This window comes from Ceratotherium simum, chromosome 6, assembly GCF_057802395.1.
Source record: "Ceratotherium simum simum isolate JZ-2026a chromosome 6, ASM5780239v1, whole genome shotgun sequence".
NCBI lineage: Eukaryota > Metazoa > Chordata > Mammalia > Perissodactyla > Rhinocerotidae > Ceratotherium > Ceratotherium simum.
Window position 1 is genome coordinate 69474206 of NC_141905.1, and position 12993 is coordinate 69487198.

At 37.7% G+C, this 12993-nt stretch overlaps 1 protein-coding gene across 2 annotated transcripts; it reads right to left on the reverse strand.

Annotated features, from left to right (window-relative positions):
* Positions 1 to 1440: 1440 nt before the first annotated feature.
* Positions 1441 to 12448, reverse strand: SMNDC1 (survival motor neuron domain containing 1). 2 transcript variants are annotated; one of them, XM_004428070.3, is made up of 6 exons: positions 12263 to 12448; positions 10892 to 11011; positions 5892 to 6034; positions 5130 to 5291; positions 3165 to 3318; positions 1441 to 2692 (listed from the first exon to the last, which is right to left on the reverse strand). In XM_004428070.3, exons 2-6 carry the CDS (start codon positions 11009 to 11011, stop codon positions 2555 to 2557), a joined length of 717 nt encoding a protein of 238 aa, XP_004428127.1. In that variant the 5' UTR covers positions 12263 to 12448; the 3' UTR covers positions 1441 to 2554. The 2 variants fall into 2 exon arrangements, with proteins under 2 accessions (XP_004428127.1, XP_087288698.1); XM_087432572.1 differs by lacking the exon at positions 12263 to 12448 and adding an exon at positions 8066 to 8255 and having other exon boundaries at positions 10892 to 10980.
* Positions 12449 to 12993: the final 545 nt, after the last annotated feature.

The window sequence follows — 12993 nt, forward strand, 5'->3', positions numbered from 1 at the left end:
ACAACCTAATGAAACAGGTATTATTTTCATTCTCCGGCTGAGAAAACTGAGGCAGGGGACTTATGCACACAGGTGATAAATGAGGGAGCCAGGATTCAAACAGCAGTCTGGCTCGAGTCCTTGCTCTTCCAATACGGCCTTTCTACACGTTATTTAAAAAAGGATTTCTTATCTGTGATTAATATTAAAATTTAGAAATTTATTTTGGGTGTTAGGACTGTTCTTTCCTTGAAATAGTCAATAATAACAAAATCAAATGTCAAGTTTTGAAAGATACATGCAACCATAGCTACTTGGAGGCCCTAAATCACTAGTGGTTCAATGTGTCAGTTTCAGAGCTTCAAGTCTCCTTTTCTGACAAAGGGGAAACTACACATTAAATTTTATAAAAAAGTTTCAGAGGACCAAGTGTTATATTTGGTTTTAGAATACTGAGAGCTTAACATCTTTATTTGTAAAATACTGTTGGTATCATGCTTCAATTTAAGCATCTGCTCAACTTCCAGTGGCACACTGAGACAGAGACAGGTACTCTATCTCCCCAAAGGTCCTTTTTCAGTTTAGTCCTGAGACACTATCATCATCCTGAGACTAGGACTTTTCAAAGGGTCACATCTAGGTCTTTGACACAGGGACTCCTGATCTCATGCTATATGCCTATTTTTTAAAAACTGTTTTATATAATATAATCACCCTTATTCCTTTTCTCCTACTGCAAAGACCTCCAGGAAAATTAACCGGCAGAAAACAAGGCAAACACACACTAGGTGAACTACTGTTCCAACATACCATAATCTCACCAAAAGCCATTTTGTGTGGTCACACAATTATAACAAATTTCTTTCCAGTGTTTGTTAATTCAAAGCGTTCGCTTGCAATCCTTCAAGGATACTGTTATTAGTCCATTCTTAAGATGTTTGTTACACTGGTTACAAGAACATTAGTATACTTTATTTAAAAGTCTTCAGGCTAAGCAGCCCTTTTTCTACTGTAATTTGTGCCCTGTATTTAAAAAATGTGTCACCTTTCAATCTGTCCTGTATGCTCTACCCTCTGGCCATAAATTATAGGAAGAAAAACAGTGATCTCCTGGGTTGAGAGGCAGGTAGAAGGGCAATATAAAGAATTCTACCTCTCATCACTGTCCTCCTAAAAGCTTCAATTTACCAAAAAATAAAATTTCACGAAACATAAATTTTTATTTTCCCCTTCTACCAAAAATTCAATACCTATATACAGAGCACACACCCTTAAAATAAAACTGGTTTGTCCTTTAGGATCCAATTTCTTATGTCTAATGGAAGGAGTACATAAGATTTACTGAAACCTTTATCACATACTCAATGTTCTCTGTGGAAACAATGTTTGCAAGTACATTGAGGCTTAATCACTATATCAATGCTCGCAGCTAAGACTTCACCCTTCTGTTAACACACCCTGGACATTTTAAAAACACTTTATTTAATAAAAGTTAAACATACAAAAACTGAAATTAACACACATCCTAAAACTCACCATCTTCCATTAATAGGAAGGCCCTTCTCTATGCATATATTTGGCTTAAACTCAACTCAGGATAACTGTGATGTTCACTTATACTAACAAATGCTGACATCTTGATCTAGTTAACAAAAATTACAAACTCAGCTACGTGAACATAATATACAGGGAAATTATGGTCAGATTAATGCACAAGAAATACAGTAAATTTTTAATGATGAAACATTCAGTACTCTTGTTCATTAATTTAGCCTTGGATTTTTACAAAAATAGTATCTACACTGTATACAGGGCTATACATCAGCTTTTTGTTTTCTCATATAAACATTACATATCCAAAAAATAGGACCACTACCATAAGTGAAAAATCAACACAGGAAGAAAGCAAACGTACAAAACAAAACCAAAAAACATTAGAAAAGATCGCTGGTCCTAAACGTGGTTTCTTACACAAAACTAAAACTTAATGAAAAAAATACAGAGCTGGATCAATTTTAGAGATGGCCTAATAGGCTTAGGAAACAAGTTATTGAAGGAAAAACCTCAAACTTTGCCATTTATCAATTAACTTGTTTTTAGGCTTAACTGGGCAACAGCTAGGTTTACAATGAAGATAAGAAAAAAATGAAGATCTCTTTAGCATGTTGGTGTTTTGCCTTGATGTTCCAGTGAATTGCTAGAATATGTGGTAAGTTCAAAGCATCTGAAAATTCCAAGTTAGGACTTTACAAAAAGTATATACCATCCATTAAGTGGGGGGCCTGATATTAGGAAAATCAACAATTCATCTAAGTGCTGTATTTATGCACCATCTATCTAGAAAAGTTGCTTTATCCAACAAACTTTGAGGAAACTGGTGGTAGTAATGAAAAAAGTTAAATGAATAGCAGTTATCTCAAATGCAATTTCTTCAAGTTTCATTCTATTGAAGTCAAACAATGACGACAATGGTATCTTCCTTACTCATCCAACAAATAATTTACCTTTATAAAAATATAAGGATAAAAAGGTAAATGTAAAGCCCTGCAGAGATGAAATCCAACAGTTTTTCTGATTATTGAGGCATCAAATGCCTGACATTGTATTTAGAGGTATCTTGATATTGTGTCATAGGTTTATCAGCAATTCCACAAGTTCCTACTCCAACTTTGCCAGTTACACTCTCAGGTGAAGCAAAAATACTTCTCTTCACCTAGGGGAAATGAAACAGAAATCATTCTTGATTAGTTTCGGAAAAAATTAAAACTCCAAAATACACTTACAAAGAAAAGTACATCAAGGGAATTTGAGTGCTCTTCTAAATAAAACCACCAGTGACGCCCAGCATAAGGCATGTTAACAAAGCAGGTAGGGTTCAACACAATCCCTCTAAATGGTATGTTAAGATAGCAAACAATTTTTCAAATTTTAGTTTATACAAGGAAAACAACGTAGATCTTCTGTAATTCCTGATATAAACTCTCATTCATAGTGGTTCTATTGCAAAAACCTTGGCTAATGGAGATATTTTTGAATAAGCCAAACTGAAGATTGAAGTAGATTCTGAATTCAAGATCCAGTTATGTATTTTTTAAAAATCTATGACCTCCTTTTTCATTTTAAAGTTATTTTAATGACAGTTGTACTTTTCAAATTCACAAAGTCTGATGAAAGGATTTACTAACCTGGCCTTTTTTGTTTTTAGAATAGGCTCTGTTGTTGAATTGTTGCCATTTCACCTTCTGGTCCTCTCTTTCCTGCTCAAGTTCTTTTATTCTCTGTGCTTTTTTTAAAGCTTTCTTCTTTTTATATTCTCGCTGCTGGGCAATCATTTCTTTTCTGTGTGGATATAACAGCTAAATGACTTCCTTGGACATATTTAGCAGTGCAGAACTCCAAAAAACAAAAAACTCATAAACGTACATACTCTTCTCTCCATGAATAAAAGCGCTAACATCAATGCCAATCACCCAGCACTACTAAAAATAAATGTTATTTGAAATAACATTGGAAGCTTTCAAACATAACTAATCTATTATCCCTTTAAATCAAATATTTTAACTATGACTCTTTATTTAATGTTTACATTCTTTTGCCAGTTGTGTTTCAGGAATAAGATGAGTTTCAACATTAGTAGCTGTCCAAACCTTTATCAATCTCTAAATGGATAGTTAGCAAGTATAACAGGCTGTATTTGGAAAAAGTGTAGGAAGCGATTCAATGCAGCTAAAACTATTTCATTTAGATTGGAAGAGCACAGCAGCACACTGGCAAATCATAACTAACAACTCTTAAAACAGAAACAAGTGGGGTTTTCCAAAAACACTCTACATAGGATCCAAGCCTAAAGCTCTCTCAGTAATTTCTGCTCAGTTAACACTGACTTCTCACCATAGGAAAGATGAAGAAAGGACTTATGAAGCTAAGTGTGGCTTTTTACACAGAGGTCAAGGACTAAAAATAGAGTTACATTGTTCTACAATCAGATTTTCTTATTGGGATGCTTAAATCAAATGTCATTTTAATAGATGATATAATTTTCTCAAATTCAAATATATTTATGCAGCAACTAAGTTTGAAAACTCTTGAAAAATCCAAAAGACGGCGAATTGTGGTAAATATGAACAAGTTAACCAAAATACTGTTAATTCTACTTCTTAAATACCTGTCAAACTGTACAATTCTCCATCCTCACTGCTACTCTCTGGGTTCAAGCCACCTTCATCTTACACCTGGATCACAGCAGTAGCTGCCTTCTCTCTGCTGCCAGTGATCACTGAAAAGCTCCAATCTGACCACATTATATCCTCTCTAATTGAAATGCATCAGTGGCTTTCAAGCTCTTTATGATCAAGCCTCTACCTCTCTAACCTCTTCTCTTGTCCAATTACTCACCCTTCAGCCCCAAGTTTTCACCACAGGAATTTCTTTCTGTTACCTCTATGTTCCCAACATGTTTTCTTTTTTAAAAGGAAACATTTACTGAGCTCTTACTACATGTCAAGAACTGTGCTACATGCTTTATTAATGCTATCATTTAATCCTCACAACCTCAGAATGTAGATACTATCGTCCCTGTTTAACAGATGAGGAAACAGAAGTTAAGCAGCTTGCCCAAAAAGTCATACCTTTTAGTTTGTTACCTGGCTAACTCCCCACCCCTACCCCAACAAATCTCACTTTAGATGTCATTTTTTCAAAGAAATGTGAACCAATGACTAGAGTGCAGTTTAGGTACCTTTTCTTTGTTCCCTTAAAGGACCCATTATGTTCCCTTCATAACTTCTACATTTTATTAAAATTCTTCTTTAATTATGTATTTTGTTCTCTATAGACTATAAACTCAGTCAGGACAAGGCCCGAGTTGGTCTTCTTCACTGCGGTGGAACCCCAGCACCTGATTTAATGAGAGGTATATATATCCTCTTAATAAATATTTATTGAATGGCTAAGTGGGAATCAAAATGTCATCACTTTATGTAGGCATACATATACAGACAACGCTGACCCTATATTGCTAATCTTCAAAGTAATGGTAAACAGTATCACAACTTTCTTACCCTAATCCAGCCTGCATAAATTCTACAGACTACTTCAAATACACAAATGGGGAAGATTACACATAAAATGCTAAAGTCAAAGTCACTTACTTTGACATGGGTTTGTTGCCACTGTCCTCCTTTGCCTTCCTTCCTTCTTCTACAGGCTTGAGGTTCAACAGTGGAGTCACTTCAGCATTGCCATAGCCAGCAAAGGTGATTGCAGCAGTGCCGTTTTCTTCATCTATCTCCTCAATCTCCGCTTCATAACACCTGTAAAGATATCATGGCTGTAAGCAGGTGAGTAAAGGTTTAGTACTCAGCCTACAAGACTTATACTGCAGTGTTTCAACTATTACATGTGTCTAAAATGAAAATTCTGTAATCAAATGGCCCTTGAACAAAGATAATATAAAAGAACAGGTGGAGTTAGCAATCTATCAAAAAAAGAAGTCCTAATCAACACATTATCAGGAAAGTCTCTTACATGTCTACTAAATGTGCTTTAGTCAATCTCTTTAAGATAGTTTTTATAGGAATAATTTCAGTGTACGTGCTTCATAGAAGTCTAAGATAGCCAACCATTCACTCAATTTTCAATTTGAGGAAAAAATAACAGATTATCTTTTAAAATATCCACTCATTTTCCTCTGCTCTCATTTTTCTTTCCTCTAGGATCCAAGCCAATCTTCTGCCCCAAAACTTAATCTAAAGCTAAAACCCAAACTGTATTAATGGTAACAACCCGAGAATCATATTGGCTCTATAAATCATATTGGCTATATAAAAAGATTAAAATAGGGTATTTCAAAAACATCTTACCATTGTACTTTATTATTTCATGTTATAGTTAGAGTTTTTTTCTACACTTACTGTCCATCTTCACTCCAGATTGCCATACACTTGTCTCCTACTTTCCATGAATGAGTGGGCTGAGTAGAAGCAAAACTGTCTGAACTTGCAAGAGTTTCAGAAGGTTGAGTTGACAGAAGGTCTTTGGTTAGTTCTATAACTTCCTACAAAGGAAAAACAAAAACCATAACATTATTTTTATAATTCACATTGTCATCTACTTTCAACAAGCAAGTTCTTTCAGTTTTTGATGATGACAGCTCTCATACCATATAGCACTTATTAAGTACTCTACACATATTTACTTGCAGTTCATAAAAATACTATGAAGTAGGTACTGTAATTATCCCCATGTAGAAACTGAGATACAATATTTTATACAATGGGCAGAGCTGCAATTTAAACCCAGTTGCCTTTCAGCTTAATTAACCTCAAACACTAACAGAAATAGGGTAGACTTAAGCTTATACTGTACATTATTTCTAAGCACCTATTTCAGCTGAATAGATCTCTAAAGATGAGAAATAGTCAATTTGAGGGAATGAACTAGATTCAAGATCATTTTATCTCATATCATTGTCACATGTATTTCATGCAATTGTGCTGTTTTACAGAGCATTACTTGGCAGTAGGATTAACTGCATAGCCATCATGCCCCCGTCCCCTAAAACCCTCAAACACTTCAAGTAGCCTTATCAGTAATAAAAATGTTCCTGCTCATACATATTTCTACTAAAATACTGTAGGCATATATATAAAAAAAACAGTAAGCAAAGGAAAAAATAAATGTCACACACAGGCAGGCAATGCCTATCTGTGTGGCAAATATTTTTTCTAATTCAGGCTTACACTTAACTGGCTTCATTCAAAGGTATTTGGTAGGAGTGGTTAAAAAACTTAAGAAACAGTACAAATTGATAGATTTCTGCTACCTATCTCCTATCTTTTTACTCTAAAGAAGATGCATATTATGTATCATCTTATCTGATTTAAAAACTTTCATACCTGTTTCCTTACTGTTGCATGTAAAATACCTTAAAACATCACACTGTGTTTTGGGAGAAAAACTAGCAAAGTTAAACTCTGTACTGAGTTTCTTCTGGTTCCCATTGAGGTTTTATAATAGTAGTTCTGGTTCAGTAGCCAAGAAAGTTAAACATTACCTCTCTCCTAAAGATTCTAAATCTTCCTGGCTCTTTCTGAAAAACTAATATTTGAGCCTAAAAAAATAGGAATATTAAGCCCTTGGAGAAAGATCAGTTTTGTGAATAAAAAAATTTTGTGGCGGCCAGGCCGGTGGTGTAGTGGTTAAGTTCGCATACTCTGCTTCAGCAGCCTGGGGTTTGCAGGTTCGGATCCCAGGCACAGACCTACGTACCGCTTATCAAGGCATGCTGTGGCAGCCATCCCACATATAAAGTAGAGGAAGATGGGCATGGATGTTAGCCCAGGGTCAATCTTCCTCAGCAAAAAGAGGAGGATTGGCAACATTGTTAGCTCAGAGCTAATCTTCATCACACACAAAAATAATAAATAATAATCTGTGAGCAAAAAAACTAGAAGTCTCGGATTTGAGCTAAAAAATCAGTAGAGTAGTATCTTAATGAAGTTTTATTAGGTGCCAAGTAGCCATTCAAATACCTTTTAATTAGACATCCTTGCAAATAAAGCAAAGAACTTCCAAATAAACAGATCATGAACTATACAAAGGAGAATAATTATCCAGTTTTGTTTTTAATTAATCACTTTTAGGGCCAGGAATGAAATCCAGTAAGCCTGACTCAAGAGCCCATACAATCCCTGTCATTAAATAATTCCATTTAACTAGGGATCATTTAACTACTAAAGCACAAACATGAATTCTGCATTTCTAGGTCTCAGATTTAGAACTCTACTTCTCTTAGGATAGACTATCTTCCCACTATATTTTCGTAAGGAAATACATTTTCACCAAAGAAAAGGGTCCTGAAAAGCTGTGCATATTATAAAGAATTTTCAGAGCCCTGCACTTAAATGACACTTTTAAAAAAAATCTGGAGCATTTATCCCTAGCTGTCCTTTCACTTTGCCATGTTTTACATACCCCTCCCAACAAACTGTGAAGACCCTTCTAAATTTTTTTCTTCACATGTGCATATGGATCAAAATATTAGAGAAACTATTTTATGTATGAGGGGGTTCTTAAAGGTACATACCATTAATTACTTTTCCTCCCCCAAGTCTGAGTTCTGAAACTGCTCCTTCATCGACAGATGGGCAGCAGTTACAGTAATCGGCAATTCCAGGAAGCATCAGATGTTGTGATCTACATATCAGCAGGTCAAAGGGGGTGCACTCAAGCACTCTGCTTACTGAAGGAAGGCGTTTCGGGGATGCAGAGAGCCACTGTAATATATGAGACAAGTGACTTGACCCCTGCCTCCTTTAGAACCAGTTTATTCAGCAAAACAGTCTAATAAATTGACTATTTTTGTGATTATCTTAGACTGCCTGGGGAGCTAGTCAGCTAGCTAGCCTGGACTTTACTATACCCACTTTTTTAAGGGAAAAAAAGGCAACCAATTAGGACTTCAGTAGATTAATGTGCCGCTTGCTGAGTAACTTTATTTTATATGAAAGACAGTACATAAAGAGATAAACATGGAAGCCTTACTGGCAAAATGGAAGTCACTGAAACAAATGCAGAAAGAGCATTTTGTCACAAATGATAGGGCAAACAAATTCATAACCAGGGTAAGGGTATTCCATAAGAGGAACACAAGAAAATAAAGAAGGCCACAAACAGTCGTCAGTCTGAACAGACTTTTCAGCAAATACAAAAGGCAGAATTAAATATCAATGCCCCAAGGTATATCCCAGAAAGCAGAGAAGAAAAAAAGAGGAAATTTTTTTTAAAAAATCCATGACAAAATAGAAGCTGTAACTGTAGTCAATGAGACAATTCCTAGGTGGAAGCAGATATCCAAATACTTTTCAGAATTTTATCTAATCTTAAATGATGCCTTCCATCTTTTGAGTAGTTTTGCTCAAAACAAATCTATATCTAGTAATCAAAATGAAATTTTTTTTTCATGATAGAATAAGAGAAAAAGAAACTGTGATCAAGATTGGTCAGGAAAAACATTCTGTATTATTACTACCTGAAGTGTTAGAACTTAAGTTTCTAAATCTGTGCCATCCAATATGGTAGTCTCATGTGGCTATTTAATTAAATAAAATTTAAAAACTCAGTTCTTCAGCCACCCTAGGCATATTTCAAATATTCAGTAGCCACATGTAGCTAGTGGCTATGGTATCACAGCAGATATAGAACATTTTCATCATGACAGAAAGTTCTATTGGACAGTGCTGTTCTAAATGGTTATAGAAAAGAAGATATCTTACAGATAAATGACCCCCAGGTCATTAATGCACCCTAAGTAAGTCATTTATGTGCTGACTACAATGCCTACCACAATGGTTTCTCTCCCTACAGTATTTTCCACTAGAGATCATGTCACAGTAAGGCAGTTCTGCCCAAACTCTGACAATTTATTCTAGAAATATTAAAAAGACCTCATAATAATGCTGTTTCAATCTTCACTCCCAACTCCTCCTCCACAAGTTGTACATATACCCTTCCACCCACTGCCCAGGAAGCAATATACCCAACACTGGCACAAAACGTTTTATTCTCTTCAAAGAAAAAAAGAACAGCTTTTAAGTTGGTAAAAGAAGGTGAGGACATGCCAGGATCTCTCTCTGAGGCAAGCAGAAAGTTGGCCTGGGAATGGGAGAAATGACTCCCAAAACATCTTTTTCTTATCGATTGGCACCCTGAAATCCACTGGCCTGACTTCTGCATATTTAAGAGGGGTCTTGTTTTCTGTGTCTTTAAAAATAACATACTATTGCAACTTTATGCAAGCTTCCTAAATCCAGAATATGAACCTGAAAATATTCAACTCATCTTAATTATGCCCAGATAAGCTCTTTCAGAATCCTGAATCTGGACCCCATTTCAAATAAGTTTCATTTGTTTGCAGTTCTAATATCCCTAAAATATTAATAATTTTAATAAGCAAGAGGATGATAAAGGGAGGGAAAGGATTACTTAGGATAAAGATGATTCAAGTTTTGTATTGAATCAGTAAAGAAAGACTACCTGATCAAAACACCTTTTAAAACTTTCAAAAAAATCAGGTTTAGAATTTTAAGTTCTCAAATTTGTTAAGGTAAAAAATCCTATGTTTACAAATATATATGGTGTTTTTATTAATCAACCTAGTGTTCTGAGAAACAACAGATAGTTACTATTATGGCTTTACATATGTCTTGAAAGCCCAATGCAGGTTTTTAAAAGCAGGTTTCATATCTACTGAACTCTCCCATGACAAACAAAACAAATTAAAATCTCCTTTCCAGTTAGATTCAATTTAACTTCAACAAGTGTGAACAACTACACTATAAAATCTAGTCTTAAGTTCAAATACTATGTAACATTAAGCAGAAAACTAGTATCTCTTTACATATTTTTATAATATGTTTTCAATACAGTGTTACAGGCTAGCTTTGAAACACACACACACACACTCATTTCATTTTCAGAGAATCTTGTGGCATTAAAAGGAATCTTAATCAGGTTCTATCTTTCTCTTTTAATTTTAGTTACTCTTTGAACTATATTTCCTTTTTCAGTGGAAAATAAAAGCACTTTCCACTATAAAGTTATATGTACCTCTTCTCTAGAAAGTTTCAGAGAGACTTCTAAAATCATTTTTTAAAATTATATGAGCATACAAGATTTACGTAACAAAGAATCCTTCACTCATTTAGATGTATACAAACTGAGGAAACAACCCCACTTCTACAAGCCGTATGCCTGTGCACACATACACAGGTACATAGGAAGGAGGGGGGTGGAGAAAGACCCACTCCAAAGGGTGCTTTGGGTATCTACACCTTCTAAGCAATGAGTCATTTGAAAAACACAGAAATAGTCTTTTCAAACAATGTTACTATAAGTGTCCCCTCAGACTTACTTGTAAATCTTTCTTTAATTTTAGCAAATCTTCATTTTCTCCATTTCCAGACAACGCTGCTTCAACTTGCTGAAGCTGAGCTTTGTAGCTTGCCAGCTGCTTTGCTAGATCCTCTGACATCTAGGGAACATAAAAAGGGTAAAACCATGAAAACTGAACTAAAAAACAACCATAAAAAATAATTTCCCTGTCTGCCTGAATTAACCCTTACCAATTTTGCTCCCAACTCTTGATTATAATTCATTGCAGCTTAATTTCTCACCATTAGCTTTGTTTTTAGTTCAGAGAAAAGCTGTGAGCCAAACCACAAACTTCAAAGCAATGGATTCTGAAGATTATAAACATGTCAGATAAATCCCATATACGAAGAGAAACAGAAAACAAGAGGTAAGAAGAAAAAGAACAATTTCTCATTTTTTTAAAAATTCCTGTACAGGGAAAGCACTGCGTTAGGCTCAGTTAACAGCGTTGTTACATCGTCACCAAAAACAAAAAAACCCCAAAACACAGCACTAATCTGTTGGAAAAATCGAGACTTCCGAAAAAAATATTTTTAAGCACTAAAGAATATTTCCAAAACCAAACATAAATGGCTTTTGGATTAACTACACAAATAACTCTACCTAAGCTATTCAGTTAATAAAAGCGTGTTTAAAAAGCTCTTTTCCAGAGCTAAAATCTTTCACCCAGTCACTTAAATGGTGCCGAAGTGTTTTTTTTTTTTCAGTACAAGACACAGCACAAATACTCTGCCATTTAGGCATTCTAAAGAACGTGCCTTTCACCAATCCGGCTTATTCCTCTCCTGAAAATAAGACCCGAGAGAATCCTTTCTCGATCTGTAAGCAAACCCAGAGGGTTTCCGAGGACCCTCCTGTCCTACAACTCCCGTCCAACCACAGCCCGGAATCTGGAAGGGCTCCGAAGGAGTCAGAGCAGCCCGGCTGCTCCCCGCCGGTCACCCACACCTCGAAGCCCGCCAGCACTCGGTCGATTACTTCAGACCACGCAATTCCAACATCTGCTTCCAGGGAAACCGACAACACGAGCGGAGCGGCCGCCGGCGGCGGGAGCCCCCCGCCCCGAGCAGGCTCCGCACGGAGCGGCCGAGCGCGTCCTCGGCAGGCCTCCGCGTCCCAGCCCCACCCGACGCGGCCCCGGTGGGCCGTCTTCGCCGCCACGGCGCGCAAGCCCAACCCGCCCGGGGCCTCAGGGCTCACTCTGGGCGAGGGGAGTCCGGGGCCCCTAAAGCTCTCGCCGGCGCCCAGGCCTCTCCGGCGCGGCCGCCTCCTCCGCCTCAGGCCTCCGCTTCAACGCGGGAGAGGCCGAGGCCCGGCGAGGCCTACCTCTTTCCCTCCCCGGGTTTGTTACCTTGTGTGGGGTTGGGGACGGGGCGGCGGGAAGGGGTCGGGGCAAACGAGCGGCGGAGACAGCGGCAGCAACAGCAAAAATCTCCGCGGCGACAACAAGGCCACTCGGTCTGAAAAGGATAAACTCGGTCGGCAGTGAGGGGGAGGGGAGGAAAGCCGGGCACTGGAAGGAGGAAAAGACAGGGGCGGGTGAAGTCTCGCGAGAGGTTAAAAACCCTCGCGAGATGTGGCTCCACTCACGTGATTACTAGCGCCTTCTGGGTCGCCTGCCCTTACTGGCATCGGAGACGCAGAGTGGGCGGGGTTTAGTAAGGAGGAAATGGCGTAGTTAGCCTGCGCCAGGCACCGGATGTAGGTTTGTTTTCCCTCAGTTCCGGCTCGGAGTGGGGAGGCGTTGGATTCTTCTTTTAGGTGTGGGACCTGTTGGGCTCTTCCTGGGGTTCCCAGGGGAGAGGTTGCGTGTGCTTTCTTAGGCGAGCGGTGCTAGGAAGTGGGTTTACTGCAGTATTCATGCTAGCGGTTTGTTCTCAAAGTGTGGTCCAGTGGCATCAGCATCGCCTGGTAATTTATTACAAATGCAAATTCTCAACGCCCAACCCAGACCTCCAGAATCGGAAACTCTGGGGATGGGCTGAGCAGTCTTTTAGCAAGCCTCCAGGTGATACCGATGTCCGCTCAGGTTTGAGGACCAGTGCTTTATATCATAGTAAGCGCCTTAGTAGCAACAAAAAG